At 43.0% G+C, this 17,654-nt stretch overlaps 1 protein-coding gene across 1 annotated transcript in view; it reads right to left on the bottom strand.

Annotated features, from left to right (window-relative positions):
• Positions 1 to 2,975: 2,975 nt before the first annotated feature.
• Ston1 (stonin 1) overlaps positions 2,976 to 17,654 on the bottom strand; it is a 46,930-nt gene continuing 32,251 nt past the window's right edge. The window contains 3 exon segments of the mRNA XM_021149155.3: positions 2,976 to 5,909; positions 6,564 to 6,766; positions 15,919 to 17,653. Of these exon segments, the coding sequence (XP_021004814.1) occupies positions 5,835 to 5,909; positions 6,564 to 6,766; positions 15,919 to 17,653 (2,013 nt within the window). The 3' untranslated portion in view covers positions 2,976 to 5,834.

Below are 17,654 nucleotides of genomic sequence, written 5' to 3' on the forward strand. Positions count from 1 at the left end.
CCACAGAAAGGCAAACTGATTGTGTTAGGCTAAGAGGATTGTGTTGGGCATTTGTCAGCAGAGGCTCAGAGCATCTAGTGTAGGACCCCAAATATGGGGACCCCGCACTCTAGTCTAGGGACAGGAAGCACCCACGAACACAAGAATCCACTCTTGTTGCAAGATGCACGAGGCTTTATTGGCAGAGCTCTGGGCCAACACGTACCTCACACAGGAGGCAGGGGAGTTGACCCTGGGGCTCGGAAGCTAGGGGTTTTTAAAGAAGCAAAGGGTTAGGAGTACAAGGAATTTTGACAAAGGCACGGGATTGGTTCATTAACAGAAAGATTACAGGTCAGCAAAAAGGGGCATCAGAACTTTGTTCCGGTGGGCTTGGGGCTTATCTTTGTTCACATAACAACCAGTTGATGTATGACTTTACCCTGCGCCAAGGGGTAATAGACAGAGGGGAGGTTCCGGCCAGATGGTGTTAACTCAGATAATGTAGCCCTATTTGTCCTTGAATACCTTTTCATCTTTACAGCCAAGATGTTCTTAGGAATGCCTTAACAACAGCCCTGCCCTGGCATGCCTGGGGGCTGTTCTGCTTTGTTCTCAGTCCCAGGACAACTCACAAGTTACAATATTTCATCTTCCTTCACTAGCACAGTGGTTCTCCACCTTCCTAAGGCTGCAACCCTTTACCATGGCTCCTCACGGTGTGCTGGTCCCTAACCATAATATTATTTTGTTGCTACTTCATAACTGTAACTTCGCTACTGTTATGAATTATAGTGTAAATATCTAATAGACAACCCTTGTGAAAGGATTGTTTGACTCCCAAAGAGGTCATGACCCCAGGTTGAGAAGGCTGATCTTTTTGTTACTCTGTTTCAGAACGCTTTGTTACTGTTTCAGAAGCTCCTACTTGCTATGTCTCTGCTCTTTGATGCTTCTTCAACCCATTTGTAACACATCTTACCAGTTCCCTCAGTACTTAATGAGTTAAATAGAATTCACATTTTATTCCTATTCATGTGTTCATTTCATATTCCTGCGTCATAATTATAACTATTTTTATTTTTTGGGGGAGTATAATTATAACATTTCTCCCTTCTCTCTCCTCCCTCCAAGCCCTCCCATATATTCCTTCTTGCTCTCTTTCAGATTTATGGCTTATTTTCATTGTTACTCCATATATACTCACGTAGATAGATATCACTAATTATAACCTCCATCAGCATAACGTTGCTGTATGTGTGTTTTTAGGGCTGATCATCTGGTATTCGACAGCTAATGGTACGTAGTTATGCTCCCACTCCCAGCTTTCTTCAGTTGCTTGTAGTTCTTTGTGTAGGGCTGAGACCTTGTGGGCTCTTCTCTGCCCACTTTGGTGTGTCTATTGGTGTCATCTTTGTTCAGCTCATGTTTCGGCAGCCATGTTGGTGAGACTTTATGGGTGTAGCTTCAATGTTCCTGGGAAACATAATTTCACAGCAAACTCCCTGCGATTTTCACGCTTACATCTTTCTGGCCCCTCCTTCTGCAATGTTCCCTGAGCCTCGGGTGCAGGAGTGTTCTGTAGATTTCTATAGTGGTCTCCATCTGTTACAGAGAGACGCTTCCTTGATAAGGGGTTTAGACTATATTTATCTGTGGATTTAAAGACTGTGGTGGTTTGAATAAAAATGGCTCCCATATGCTCATAGACATGAATACTTAGAAAGTGGCACTATTTGAAAGGATTAAGGGGTGTGGTGTTGTTGGAGTGGGTGTGGCCTTGTTGAAGCAGGTGTGACCTTGTTGGGGAAAATGTGTCACTGGTGATGTGCTTTGAGGTCTCAGAAGCCCAAGCCAGGTTCAGAGGCTCTGTCCTTCCTGCTGCCTTAGGATGCAGATGTAGAGCTCTCAGGAGCCTCTTCGGTAGCATGTCTGTGTGCCACCATGCTGATAACGGACTAAACCTCTGAAACCATAAGCAAGTTCCATTAAGTGCTTTCCTTTATAAGAGTTGCTGGGGGGGGAGGGTATGGGGGACTTTTGGGATAGCATTGGAAATGTAAATGAGAAAAATACCTAATAAAAATATTTTTTAAAAAAAGAGTTGCTGTGATCATAGTGTCTCCTTACAGCAATAGACTACACACACTAAGACAAATGCTTGTTAGACTATTTACTGAATCGTGACGACTCGACAACAGAGTGGTTATAGATTCTTCTCCAATCTCCAGGACTTCAACAGCACAGAGTTTTTAGCTAGGTTTCCAGTCCTGAGCATGATCTCCCTCTTGTTGAACAGGTTTTAAGTCCAATTGTAGAGCCGTTGGTTACAGCTAAGGCATGCATATTACTACTGCACCTGTAGGATTACTGGGTCATGGTGGTCATTGATGTGGTCTTAGGTATCGTAGCTGGATACGACTGTTGACTCCCTGTCTCCTTTGGAAGATTGTATGGTGCCTTCTGGTGCTATTAAAGCTAGTCTCCAGGGAGGAGGCATTCAGGTTAATTCCAGATCTTTATGTGTCATGATTATATCTCCTTTAAAAAAAATCATTCTTAGTATTAGAGAGATGACCCAGAAGTTACGAGTCCACACTACTATTTCAGAGTCCCTGAGTTCAGTTCCCAAGCACCCACACCCAGCAGCTCATAACTGCCTGAAACTTTAGCTCCAGGAAATCCAACACACCTTCTGGCCTCGATGGGCACTGCACTCATGTGTGCATTCACACACATAAATAAATAATAAAATAAATCTTTTTTTTCTTCATCATCTATCATCTTCAACATTACAATCAAGTATAGTGTGTTGGTATTCATGCTCTAGGCTAGGCCGAGATGCCATGTCCAGAGACTCCTTACTAGTGAAGTCATGTATATACACCCGACAGAGTCAATCATGTATGGTTATTGAAATTGATTTCACACCTTAAAAAAAAAAACAGTCTCCAGGCCTTGCAGAAGAAGATGTAAGTCCACAGCACAGCAAGAACTATTTGAAATACATCTTTAATTTTGTAAAAATCAATATGTAATCTACAAAATACTTTGTTACATGATTATCAAGTTCAGTCTGTTCTGAGTTTGTAACAATAGGTCAGGAAGTCATATTCTGAGTAAAACATTGTAACAGCCATTGTTAAGGAAACATTGTAACAGTCATTGTTAAGGAAAACTCTCTAACTGAAGTTGTAGGAAATTGGTTAGATAATAAACATAGCTCCTGAATGAAAGGCAACTGCAGTTCTCTGATACACAGACCAGACCTAAAGACAAGATGGAGAGTGTGACTTTCTTTTTTTTTTTTTTTTTCCCCAAGACAGGGTTTCTCTGTGTAGTCCTGGAACTCTGTGTAGTCCTGTCCTGGAACTCACTCTGTAGACCAGGCTGGCCTCGAACTCAGAAATCCACCTGCCTCTGCCTCCCAAGTGCTGGGATTAAAGGCGTGCGCCACCTTTCTTATCTTTTGTAATTGATAAACAGCCATTCCCACAGACATGGAAGTGTTCTTATGCTCAGTCCTACATAACTGATCATGGAACTATCGACCCATGCTCTCATTAGCACAGTTAATGTAGTCCCCTGCTGCCCAAATAACCAGACCAGGGTCGTGATTTCCTTACTTGGCTACAGACTCCAAAGTGGTCACACAGGTAAAAAAGTTACCCAAGTTAGAATGTTGAAAAGGTGTGTTTCTTCTTGAATTCCCTCCTGGGCTTGTTTAAAAGCAGGGATTTTGAAGATCACTGCTGGCTTCTGGGGAGAGACTTTACTTCTTATACCATCCCAGTAAGTTTTCATGCAGGGCTTGGAAGTCACATTTGACTTCCCGCCATTTCTAAGGTCAGAAGGACTGTATCTAAAAGCCTCTTATCCCTAATGTTGACTTAACACTAAGTAGTGGATATTTGAAGTCCCGATCAATGTACAAATTAACGAGTATGCAGTTGTACCCCCGCTGTTAATGCTACCAACGTTGCTCCATAAACTCAATCTGAGCTTGCGTCAGTCCTCCAGCCTTAATACTGAAGCTGGAGGGGGCCCCAAAGTCTGGTTGATTGTGACTTGTTAAAGACCTCAGCAGTGTGACCCACACATATTAGCCAATCTTCGGGGCAGGAAGAATAATGCCTTGGACGGAATCCTCTGCTGGTTTTCTCTTGTGATATGAATATGCATTAAGTTCCTCTGCATCCACTGTGAGTTCTTTATAGGCAGGAGGCCATAAAATACCTCAGAGAAGGTGTGATTAACCCAGCTAACTTCCCTGGGATTTCCCAACATAGCCCCTCAACAATCCCCATGTTTGTTCCAAGCGGGCTAAAGTGAAGGAAGTGTGCCTGCTCCAAAACATAAGGAATGATGGGGGGTTGTTGTTTGTTTTTAATCAAATACACACTGACATACATATGTGTGCTATGCATCAACAACGAGCTTCAAGCAAATATTATGAGTGACGTATCACACGGTTAAAATAGAGCAATATAATCCATTCTTATCTCTGACTTTTGTTTTCTGTGCCTTTACTGTAAAGTAATGAGAGCAATAAAGTATGATTGGTACAAAATATCACAAGTCTTTGCTTTAACCTATTTGAATAGATGAAAATGAATGTAACAAGATATAAATGCAGGAAATAAATTCTGTAGGCCCACAAGCAAATGCAGTTTGGAGCAGCTGTGTAACTTTTTGACTTAGAACAAACCTGGTATGTGGCGAAGAGAGCCTCGCGTCACAAACATAGCTCTGCGTGAGTTGAATGCACATTAACACGACATGAAGGACTTTATCAAACGGGAAAAAAAAATCTCAAAACATCAATTTCATAAAGCTTAGGATTCTGATGTATCCTGGTAAACGGTAAAAGTGAAGCCAGGCAGAGTGAACAGGTCCCCATGCTGCTCGCACCTCACTAGACCCTGGACTGGCAAGCCATTTCTCCGACTTCGCAGCTGAACTGTCTCCTCGTAGACATAGAGCTAGAATTGCACATTCTCTTTCACTTTGCACATCTTCTAGCAAAAATACTCTCAGCTAATAGTCCTCGTAAGGGGTATTATTGCTGCGATGAAACTCCAAGACGAAAATAAACTGGGGCAGGGGGTGGGGATGGGGGGGAGGCTTACACTTCCACATCCCAGTTCATCATCAAAGGAAGTCGGGACAGGAACTCAAACCAGACAAGAACCTGGAGGCAGGAGCTGATGCAGAGGCCATGGAGGGTGCTGCTTATTGGCTTGCTTAAATCTTCAGAGGTAGGGGGATGGGGAAGCTTCACAGCATTCATGATGCTGGAGCAGTAGCTAAGAGCTACATCCTGATCTGAAGGGAGAGAAAGAGAGGGAGAGGGGGGAGGGGGAGGGGAGAGGGAGGCGGGAGGGGGAGGGGAGAGGGAGAGGGGAAGGGGAAGAGGGAGAGGAAAAGACTAGGCCAGGCTTGGGTTTTTACAACCTCCAAGCCCACCCCCAGTGACATACTTCCTCCAACAAAGTTGTACCTCCTAACTCTTCTCATCCATTCGAACCGTTCCACACAGAAAGCAAGAAGAGATGTGGAATCACATAACTCAGATTATAAAACAAAGTCGCTGAGTAATCCAAACCCAAATACCCTTCAGTCAAACTGGCCAGCGGGTCTTGCATCAGATAGCAGCGCCTCCAAGTTTCAACATGATGTAGCTCACGGTACAACTCATGGACACCTCCCAGAGCATCAGAAGAGCAGCACGCAGATGGCCTGCTTTGGGACTTGCCACTGGATCTCTGGCCTAAGGCTGCTACTCAGCCCCACCATACAGTAGCAGAACTTCCTGCCCTGTGGGTAGGTTCTGTGTTTGAACCGAGGGGTGGTGTTTATTGAGTTACACAGCCACCAGTTTTATCTGGGTCTTCTCCATCTACTTGAATCCACTTCTTTTCTATTTCAACCTGTTAGGAGCAAACAAAGCACAGGCGAGGTTAGCAGACATGGCACAGACAGCAGCTCTCTGTACGGTTTATCCTGACGAGAGACCCGGACCCCCACCCTGTGGACACAGACCCATCCACTGCCCCACACCCACTCCATAGTGAGGTTGTGGGAACCAAGTCCCCAGACCCTTCCTTCTGGAATCAGATCTGAAGCTCTCTAAAATCACGGCTCTCATCACATGTTTGTTTGAAAGCTGCCATGCTCTGAGAAGCTGGCATGGGAACGGCCCTGCAGATTGAGCCCAGAGGGACATTCAGTGGTCCTTAAGGGGCTAACGCAAAAGCAGACAGGACATGGGCAAGGCCAGTCTCTTCTAAAGTACAGTTCCTAGCTGCTTGGGGAGGTGTGGCCTTCAGGGCAGACAAGAGGGCACAGTATAGCAGCTGCCCTCACTAACTTCACCAATAAGGAAAGAAAGAAGTGGATCTCAACAGAAGTCAACGCTGACCTCTAAGTCTCCCTGGCTAAGCTTTTTTCCCTTGTCAATGATAAAAGGGAGAAGGGAGATGACTGACTGACTGGTTCTTAAGGGACAAACTAGGCATTTATAGCCAGGCCAGGCCCCACCCCAGATCGAGAATCCCTGATTTAAACCAGGGCGCTTGGGGTACCTGGATGTTGTAGCAAGCTCGCTGACACACGTGCTTCTGAGGCTGGGCATCGCTCTCCACTCCCAGAGACCTCACCTCTGTCCTTGAGGCACAGGCTTCAAACATGGAAAACTGGACAGTAGCATATGGATACCAATCTGAGGGAACCTCCTGGTCTGACCCAAGTTCTAGTTTGTATGACAGACAATGGGGCTGATCAGGACCTAGAAGAAGCCAAACCAAAAAGTCAGAATGCTTCAAAGGCCAAGGGATATTCTACAACATGCTTCTTTCTGTAGTAAGAATACCATTAGCGAACTTCAAAGTGGCCTGGAGGAATCCAGCCAGGCTGAAATCAGCAGCTCTAAAATCTATTATCACTGTGTGCCTGTATCATCACTGTGTGTCTGTATATCTCTATCATCACTATGTGTATGTATATCTGTATCATCACTGTGTGTCTATATATCTCTATCATCACTATGTGTATGTATATCTGTATCATCACTGTGTGTCTATATATCTCTATCATCACTATGTGTATGTATATCTGTATCATCACTGTGTGTCTATATATCTCTATCATCACTGTGTGTGTGTATATCTGTATCATCACTGTGTGTCTGTATATCTGTATCATCACTGTGTGTATGTATATCTGTATCATCACTGTGTGTATGTATATCTGTATCATCACTGTGTGTATTTATATCTGTATCATCACTATGTGTATGTATATCTGTATCATCACTGTGTGTATGTATATCTGTATCATCACTGTGTGTCTATATATCTCTATCATCACTGTGTGTATGTATATCTGTATCATCACTGTGTGTGTGTATATCTGTATCATCACTGTGTATATGTATATCTGTATCATCACTGTGTGTATGTATATCTGTATCATCACTGTGTGTATGTATATCTGTATCATCACTGTGTGTATGTATATCTGTATCATCACTGTGTGTATGTATATCTGTATCATCACTGTGTGTATGTATATCTGTATCATCACTGTGTGTATTTATATCTGTATCATCACTATGTGTATGTATATCTGTATCATCACTGTGTGTATGTATATCTGTATCATCACTGTGTGTATGTATATCTGTATCATCACTGTGTGTATGTATATCTGTATCATCACTGTGTGTCTGTATATCTGTATCATCACTGTGTGTATGTATATCTGTATCATCACTGTGTGTCTATATATCTCTATCATCACTGTGTGTATTTATATCTGTATCATCACTGTGTGTCTGTATATCTGTATCATCACTGTGTGTCTGTATATCTGTATCATCACTGTGTGTCTGTATATCTGTATCATCACTGTGTGTATGTATATCTGTATCATCACTGTGTGTATGTATATCTGTATCATCACTGTGTGTATTTATATCTGTATCATCACTATGTGTATGTATATCTGTATCATCACTGTGTGTATGTATATCTGTATCATCACTGTGTGTCTATATATCTCTATCATCACTGTGTGTATGTATATCTGTATCATCACTGTGTGTGTGTATATCTGTATCATCACTGTGTATATGTATATCTGTATCATCACTGTGTATGTATATCTGTATCATCACTGTGTGTATGTATATCTGTATCATCACTGTGTGTATGTATATCTGTATCATCACTGTGTGTATGTATATCTGTATCATCACTGTGTGTATGTATATCTGTATCATCACTGTGTGTGTGTATATCTGTATCATCACTGTGTGTATGTATATCTGTATCATCACTGTGTGTCTATATATCTGTATCATCACTGTGTGTATGTATATCTGTATCATCACTGTGTGTATGTATATCTGTATCATCACTGTGTGTCTGTATATCTGTATCATCACTGTGTGTATGTATATCTGTATCATCACTGTGTGTATGTATATCTGTATCATCACTGTGTGTATTTATATCTGTATCATCACTGTGTGTATGTATATCTGTATTATCACTGTGTGTATGTATATCTGTATCATCACTGTGTGTGTGTATATCTGTATCATCACTGTGTGTATGTATATCTGTATCATCACTGTGTGTATGTATATTTGTATTACCACAGATCATCTCCAACAAATGGCTTTAGTCACAAACGTTAAAAAGGTTTTCTAGCCAAAGATAAGAACAATATTTATATGAAACAGATTTGGCCAGAGTGTGTTTTAGCCCCTAGAAAAGTGTTTTCTGAGTAGACTGAGTAACCCCCCCCCCCCCCCGTCATTGATTAGAGCATTGATTAGAGCAGTATTTAATTTTAGATAATACAAAGACAAACTTCACATTAGGTCACAGGGTTTCAAAGCCTGACTTCTAAATTGGGCTCTTTTGCTTCAGGTGGAATATAACACGTTTTTGTTTTGGTGGGATGCACTTTTTTTCACTACTAAAATTCCCTCTCATGGTCCTGAAAAGCTTCTCCAGGAACAGATTACAGTGCACAGACAGGAATACTGGCCTTCAGTATTTCAATCTAACATTTATTGTCAGAGAAGTGAACTGTGTGGATTGTGTGGACGGTGATCTACCCTATGCTGAGTCAGGCAGGCTCTGGGCAAAACCCAGGGGGTACTGGATGCACTGAGAAAGTTAAAGTGGGAATTACAGTTTATGTGTGTGTATGTGTGTGTGAGGGGGGGGAGGGAGATTTTGGACACACCTGTATTCCCAGCACGTAAGGCGTAGGGAAAGAAGGATTGGGGATGTAAGGTCATCCTACGAAACACTGTGAGTTTGAGGCCAGCCTGAGGCCTTATCTTGAAACATCGAACCAAAACAGTAAAGCCCTCTCTTGACTTCACAAGTGCCCCGTGGGCCTCTCACATTGTTCACAGCATTTAGCCATATCCAGTTTAATCTATCTTTAAATAAATGTAACTTTAAAAAGTCATCTCAAAAACTAGGTTAAATTCCTGTGCTGCTGCTGATAGAGCTTTCGTCAGAGCATAGCTTTGGGCCCAAAAGCACGAATTTAAAAGACTTTGCCTAAATTTGTTCTGAAAGATAAATCACCTTTCATTCTTTTAACGTGTTTCTTATTGGAATGTTGACTATGTAAGAGGCCTGGAGAGGTTGTCCCTCAGTTCCCAGCAGACGCTCCACCCCAAACACAGAGGACAGGACAACAGCGGCCTCTGAGTGGCTGTAAGCTATCCACATCACTGCAGGCGAGACTATACACGCACCCACCCACTAGCACACAGAAAGAGATCAGAGAAACAGAGAGGCAGGATTCCTAGTCCTTCGTCCTGTGTAGACTTCCGGCAGCAGCCAGGATGCAGCAGTTCACTGACACTCAGTCCACAGCCACTTCAGTTTCTTCAGTTTCTTTTCTTTTCTTTCAGTTTTACATGGCTGTTGTGAGAATGGCTAATGAGAAGAGGCAGTGGTTTGGACAGAAAGTATTTACTACTTTGCCAAGTGATGTTAAGCTAGTATATCCAATTACCATACTCTGCCCAGCGGGGAACTGTGTATTCTACAGATTTACACTTGAAAATGGCACTGACACTGACTTAATTTTATGTATACATTGTCCTGGAAAATGTCGTGAGGAAGTTCCCCCCAATGAAATGGGATGGGGAATACATGAGAGTTGAAGGCCTAATACTTTTTAAACGATAGTCATAACATCTGCTTCTCTTCTAAAAAGCTGGTGGAAAAAGAACTTTGCTCTCAAGTTTTCTGGTGTCTTTCTCCAGGCTTCTGTCCCCTCTATGGTGTTTGCCAGTACACTCTTATTCAGGATTTGAGTTGAAGATAACATGTTCTGTGCCTAAAACATTTTTGTCAAACTTAGAAGTGACAGAGAATATCCACTTATCAGTGAGTACATATTGTGTGAGTTCCTTTGTGATTGTGTTACCTCACTCAGGATGATGCCCTCCAGGTCCATCCATTTGCCTAGGAATTTCATAAATTCATTTCTTTTAATAGCTGAGTAGTACTCCATTGTGTAAATGTACCACATTTTCTGTATCCATTCCTCTGTTGAGGGGCATCTGATAGGGGACTAATATCCAATATATATAAAGAACTCAAGAAGGTGGACTCCAGAAAATCAAATAACCCCATTAAAAATGGGGCTCAGAACTGAACAAAGAATTCTCACCTGAGGAATACCGAATGGCAGAGAAGTACCTAAAAAAAACTTCAATATCTTTAATCATCAGGGAAATGCAACTCAAAACAACCCTGAGATTCCACCTCACACCAGTCAGAATGGCTAAGATCAAAAATTCAGGTGACAGCAGATGCTGGTGAGGATGTGGAGAAAGAGGAACACTCCTTCATTGTTGGTGGGATTGCAAGCTTGTACAACCACTCTGGAAATCAGTTTGGCGGTTCCTCAGAAAATTGGACATAATACTACCAGAGGATCCAGCAATACCTCTCCTGGGCATATATCCAGAAGATGTTCCAACCGGTAAGAAGGACACATGCTCCACTATGTTCATAGCAGCCTTAGGATACCCAAGATATAAGATACAATTTGTTAAATGCATGAAACTCAAGAAGTACGAAGACCAAAGTGTGGACACTGTGCCCCTTCTTAGAATTGGGAACAAAACACCCATGGAAAGAGTTACAGAGATAAAGTTTGGAGCTGTGACAAAAGGATGGACCATCTAAAGACTGCTATATCCAGAGATCCATCCCATAATCAGCTTCCAAACGCTGACACCATTGCATACACTAGCAAGATTTTGCTGAAAGGACCCAGATATAGCTGTCTCTTGTGAGACTATGCCGGGGCCTAACACAGAAGTGGATGCTCACAGTCAGCTATTGGATGGATCACAGGGCCCCCAATGAAGGAGCTAGAGAAAGTACCCAAGGACTGCAACCCTATAGGTGGAACAACAATATGAACTAACCAATACCCCCCGGAGCGTGTGTCTCTAGCTGCATATGTATCAAAAGATGGCCTAGTCGGCCATCACTGGAAAGAGAGGCCCATTGGACTTGCAAACTTTATATGCCCCAGTACAGGGGAATGCCAGGGCCAAAATGTGGGAGTTGGTGGGTAGGGAAGTGGGGGGAGGGTATGGGGGACTTTTTGGATAGCATTGGAAATGTAAATGAGGAAAATACCTAATAAAAAAATTAATTCAAAAAAAAAAAAGTGACAGAGAAAAGCCTGCTATCTCAGTACCTACCACAAGGGGGCACTGTCAGGCCTTAGTAATTATTCTGTCAGTAACTTCTCAGCTCTGGAGTGAGAATGCAAACCAGTCTCTTAGGTTGGGTTGATAGCCATTCCCTCCTGACCCAAGATACTCCGTATCTGAAGCTGAGCTACTAAGAGCTGAAAAAAAAAAAAAAAAAGGATGTCGGAGGACCAAATCGCAGGGTAAAGAACTAAGAAGCTGGTAACAGAGGGCGAAACAGGCATGAACCTCCGGGAAGAGAAAACTGCAGTTGAGGGCCTACAATCACCCCAGCTGCCTCCGCATGGCATCTTTGTGCCAGGGGAGACAGTTTGGAAGGTCTTAGTACCATGTTCTCATAGATCAATTTTGAAATCTACCCTTTTGAATCTCCCATGGTAGACAACGATCAGAATCCTGGCTCTCGTTTTCACGCACAGACACGCACACAAGGACAGGAGAGCACACAGCTAGCTATGCAGTCTGAAGCTGTTTTCCGTTGGCGCTTAGACACCGTTGGTACTAAAGGGCCAGACAGGGTGTCTGTGCAGAGTGGAAGTAATCACTGTGAATTTCCTGTGAAAGTAAGCCTGCCTACATCACGGAGTTGTCCAAGAATGTATGATGTGAACACACGTTGGCAAGAATGTGTCATGAGAGGATGCCCCTTCACCCCTTCACTCCACTAACTTACATTATCTCCAAGAAATTCCACCCAGCTCTGTGCTGGATTCTAGGGAGATGCAGACACCCACATGGACCACCAGAACTGAACTGTAACCACCCAGCCAGTGAGGCTGACCCAGAAGGAGCTGCTCAGAGGCACCAGGAGAGAAGGGAGCAGCGTCAAGCCTGGAGATCCAGGAGAATGAGATGACCCCCTACTTACGATCCAGAGAAGATCCACCTGTGCTTCCTTCCTTCCTTCCTTCCTTCCTTCCTTCCTTCCTTCCTTCCTTCCTTCCTTCCTCTTTCCATTCCTATAAACATTTCCTTAGTACTACCACAGACAAACTCTAAACTAGGATGGCATTTCTTTCAGTATGATAGAAGCAGGACTCCAACACCACCTGGAGTAACTAGGACCAGTGGGACCCAGGGACTCAGGAAACCTGCCCAACCAGTGGCACGGGTTCCTTCCTGTCTGGGCCGGTGCCCTGAGCAGAACTTGGGCCCGAACTCTGCAGCCAGTCCCACAACACCCAGTGGAAGCTCCACTCCCAGGCACTCTAACAGGCCCAGGATCATAGGATCATAGCAAGTCCTGGATACACCATCACACTGGCAAAGCAAGATTTGGATCTAAAATCACTTCTCATGATGATGATAGAGGACTTTAAGAAGGACATAAATAACTCCCTTAAAGAAATAAAGGAGAACACAGGTAAACAGCTAGAAGCCCTTAAAGAGGAAACACAAAAATACCTTAAAGAATTACAGGAAAACACAATCATAATCAAACAGGCGAAGGAAATGAACAAAACCATCCAAGATCTAAAAATGGAAATAGAAACAATAAAGAAATCACAAAGGGAGAGAGCCCTGGAGTTAGAAAACCTAGAAGAGAGATCAGAATTCATAGATGCAAGCATCACCAACAGAATACAAGAGGTAGAAGAGAGAATCTCAGGTGCAGAAGATGCCATAGAAAACATTGACACAACAGTCAAAGAAAATGCAAAAAGCAAAAAGCTCCTAACCCAAAACATCCAGGAAATCTAGGACACAATGAGAAGATCAAACCTAAGGATAATAGCTGTAGAAAAGAATGAATATTTTCAATTTAAAGGGTCAGTAAATACCTTCAACAAAATTATAGAAGAAAACTTCCCTAACCTAAAGAAAGAGATGCCCATGAACATAAAAGAAGCCTACAGAACTCCAAATAGATTCAACCAGAGAAGAAATTCCTCCCAACACATAAAAATCAGAACAACAAATGCACTAAATAAAGATAGAATATTAAAGCAGTAAGGGAGGAAGGTCAAGTAACATATAAAGGCAGGCCTATCAGAATTAGACCAGACTTCTCACCAGAGACTATGAAAGCCAGAAGAGCCTGGACAGATGTTATACAGACACTAAGAGAACACAAATGCCAGCCCAGGCTATTATACCCAACAAAACTCTCAACTACCATAGATGGAGAAAACAAGCTATTCCATGACAAAAACCAAATTTGCACAATATCTTTCCACAAATCCAGCTCTACACATGATAATAGATGGAAAACTCCACAGAAGGAGGGAAACTACACCCTAGAAAAAGCAAGAAAGTAATCTTCTTTCAACAAACCCAAAAGAGGATAGTGGCACAAACGTAATATCATCAAAAATAGCAGGAAGGAAAAGTCACTATTCCTTAATATCTCTTAGCATCAATGGACTCGATTCTCCAATAAAAACTTAGACTGGATATGTAAACAGGACCCAGCATTTTGCTGCATACAGGAAATACATCAGTGACAATGACAGGCACTACCTCAATGTAAAAGTTTAGAAAACAATTTTCCAAGCAAACGCTTCCAAGAAACAAGCTGGAGTAGCCATTCTAATATTGAATACACACACACAACTATGATTTATATGAGAAGAAACTTTGATTTAGCAAGAGATGCACGGTTATAACAAATAAATATGTTAAAGAAGAAGCCAAGAAGGATGGGATCCACATGAACACAGTACCAGTAACATAGGCAACCTGAAGAAATGAAAACAGAACCAAATACTGCAGACTATTCACCTCATTATGTCAAATGACCACTCCACAAAATGGTGTTCAAGTGGAAAAGACAGGATATCAATCTGCATTTAGGTGCAGCAGATTCTAGTCAAATCATTCCAACAAGTCTCAAGTAATTTTGGAAACCTGAGTATATAATGTCCTCCAAGACTTTTGCAGTCCTGGGATGGAATGAGGGCAGTCTTCAAGCTATCCATGTTTCCCAAACTAATTTGGGATATCCATGGTATCTACCCTGGAATTGACTGAAGTAAACACATTGGAACTTCTTTGTCAGATGTTGAAAATCTAGAGAAGAAAACCAAATAGCAACATCATATAACAATTTATAGTTACCAAATTACACCAGATTTTCAAAGCACTCTTATAAAGATCGCATTTGTTTCTCCTCCAACTCCTTCACCCTTTCTAAGACAATCACACACAACCAATACCCATTCTATGGTTGAATACATTAAGACTCAAAGAATTCAAGAGTGAGTTCTGAGATTCCTCACTGTGGAAGAAAAGGACAAATGGATACAATGGAGGATTGAAAGTACAGCTGACTTAAAAATCAATGATTCAATAGAAACAGATGTATAAAAGTTGGGGTTTTAAGACAGATGCACTTAGCACTTAAAACAAGCAGAATGCATAGAAACAAACACTTATCTGGGACTAATTGGCTATTCTGGGTCTTTTGTTGTTCCAAATCAACTCGAGGATTTTCTTTCTATTTATGTGAAGAATGAGATGAGGGTGTTGATTGTAATTTCATTGAATCAGTAAATTATTTTGGTAGGAAGGTTTGTTTGTTTTTTTCACAAAGTTAATTCTACCAAGCTATATGTTTGGGAGGCTTTCAAATTCTAGTATGGTTCTTAATCACTTTCTTCACATATTTAAAGTTTTCATTGTAGAAGGTTTTTTTTTTAACCTCTTTTGTTATGGATATTCTAAATATTTTATTTTATTTGAGAAACTGGGAAGAGGAGCGTGTCCATGATCTCTTTCTCAGCAGGCTTGTTACCCATATGTACTAAGACTGGTAAAATTTGTAAGTCAATTATGTATCATTAAAAAAAAGGAAAAGAAATGGGGAAATAAATAAATAAAATTCTTTCAACAGAAAGAAAGAAAGAAAGAAAGAGAGAGAGAGAGAGGGAGGGAGGGAGGGAGGGAGGGAGGGAGGGAGGAAGGAAGGAAGGAAGGAAGGAAGGAAGGAAGGAAGGAAGGAAGGAAGGAAGGAAGAAGGAAGCAGGAGACGTTGCACCCATTTGGTAGAAATAAACACTAGAAAAAATGAATAAATCAGCTGATTAGCTGTTCTCCCTCCAGCTTGGCTGTGCAAGCGAGCAAGCACTCAGCTCTCTAAGTACCATCTGTCTCTGCCTGCTTTGGCCTAAGGATGTAGGTGAAAACACAGCAGTTTCCTACGAAAGTTACCCTAGGCGGTGGATATTTACTTGAATTTTTATCCGGAAGCCGGTCTATCTTCCACACCACAGCCCGGTAGGCGCTCTCATATTTTGCTGACCCAACAGTGACCTGAATGACAGGTTCCGATTCAGGCTCCTGTAAACTCCCCAGACAAGCCCGACGGTTCATTTTGGCTTTCAGGGACTTCTGCCTCTGAAGGTTCCTGGTCCAGAGGGCCTTGATCCACTGGGCTGGGACAGGAAAATGAATCATGATATTGCTACAGCTCCTCAAAGCACCTGCATGGGGTGACCTCTGAGCTGCTGGGGTCATGTTGACAAAGGCCTGCAGCTCCACATAGGCTCCCTGGACAGTTACTGCGGACTTCACCGCAAAGGGAAGCTCACCCGCTTCGTACAAGGTTTTGAAACGCATCAGCTCAAACCGGCAAGCATCCAGAGGCACGAACTTAATGATTCTGGACTGTTCAAATTCTTCAGCCTTCACACACGTATGGAAATGGTAGTCAAGGATATCAATCCCCTTTTTTTCCGGTTCTTTCTCAAAATAGCATTCGTCCCGTTTCTGGAGCTCAAGGTCGTTTAAGGCTAAGAAACATTCCGCGGGCCCGTTGAGAAAGCAGAGGCAGCAGATCTGAGTTACCACAGCGCTTTCCACCAGCTGCCCCTCTTTGGTTACTTTACCCCAGAGGCTGTCCAGAATATCCAGGCAAATTTCTTGTTCCTCGTAGTTTTTGTTCTTGGGTTTTGCAGTAGCCGGCAGCTTTATTAGCTCCTCTTCGACGGTAGTCAGAAACTCGAGGAAGTCACGGTGTTCCGTGGACCCCAGCTTCAGCATCTGCTCCACTTCCGGCTCGTGAACCACCTCTGTCTTGGAATGGTATTTCCTTTTCTCTGAGTAAGACACGTGTTCCACCTTCACGGTGTGGATTTTCCCTGCCATGCTGAAGTTCTCGAGCTTGGGCTCAGAAAGCCTGCAATGTGGGTCAAGCTGGAACTCTTTGAATGGTTTTTCTAGCCCCTTCTCATAAAACATCTGCAGAATCCCCCCTGGAAGAACCTTTAGGAAAATGGGTCCCCATTGCCGGGAGGACATCATGTTCTTCTTCTCGGGAATCCTCAGCATGAAGGACCATCCAGCTCTGGGCTGACTCCGAAAGAGGGTGTGTGGAACAAACGAGACTGTGTCTCCTGCATATGGATCCTGCAGAGACAAATTTCCAAGAGGGTCTTGGGTCTCCGCTGAGTGCAAGTGTTCCAGCTTCTCGCAGACGTAGTTCAGTGAGCACTGGGTTAGGCTTTTGTGATCAAGAGGTACCTCCTTGTCCTTTGGTGAGAACGGCTTTCTGCTTGCCAGGGAGTCAAGGGGGAACGGGGAAGCGCTACCTTCATCTTTCCAAAATGGGTTGGAGAAAGCACAATGGTCCTGAAAATATTCGAACTGCCGAGCCTCGCTTTGGACCTGCTGAGGGCCAGCGTCTTCTGTAAGACCGAGTGTTGAAGTGGGGTGAGTGTGGGAGTGGCTACTGGGTAAGGATACATGGGGTGAGCAGTCTGGCTTAGTAAGTAATAATGGGGGAGCCACTCCTCCCGCCATTGTGGGGGCACTACTTGACGAACACTCTGGAATCGGATAAAGCACATGTGTCCCTGCTTTAGGGATGCCAGGGAACCCTGGGAAGTCTTTGGTGGGTGTAGAAAGAGGGGAGTTGCTTGGGGGTCCTGGACTGAAATAAAAATCCACCATGGGAGAGGACAGGGGG

This window comes from Mus caroli, unplaced genomic scaffold (genome assembly GCF_978045245.1).
Source record: "Mus caroli unplaced genomic scaffold, Mus_caroli_1 scaffold_18, whole genome shotgun sequence".
Taxonomy (NCBI): Eukaryota; Metazoa; Chordata; class Mammalia; order Rodentia; family Muridae; genus Mus; species Mus caroli.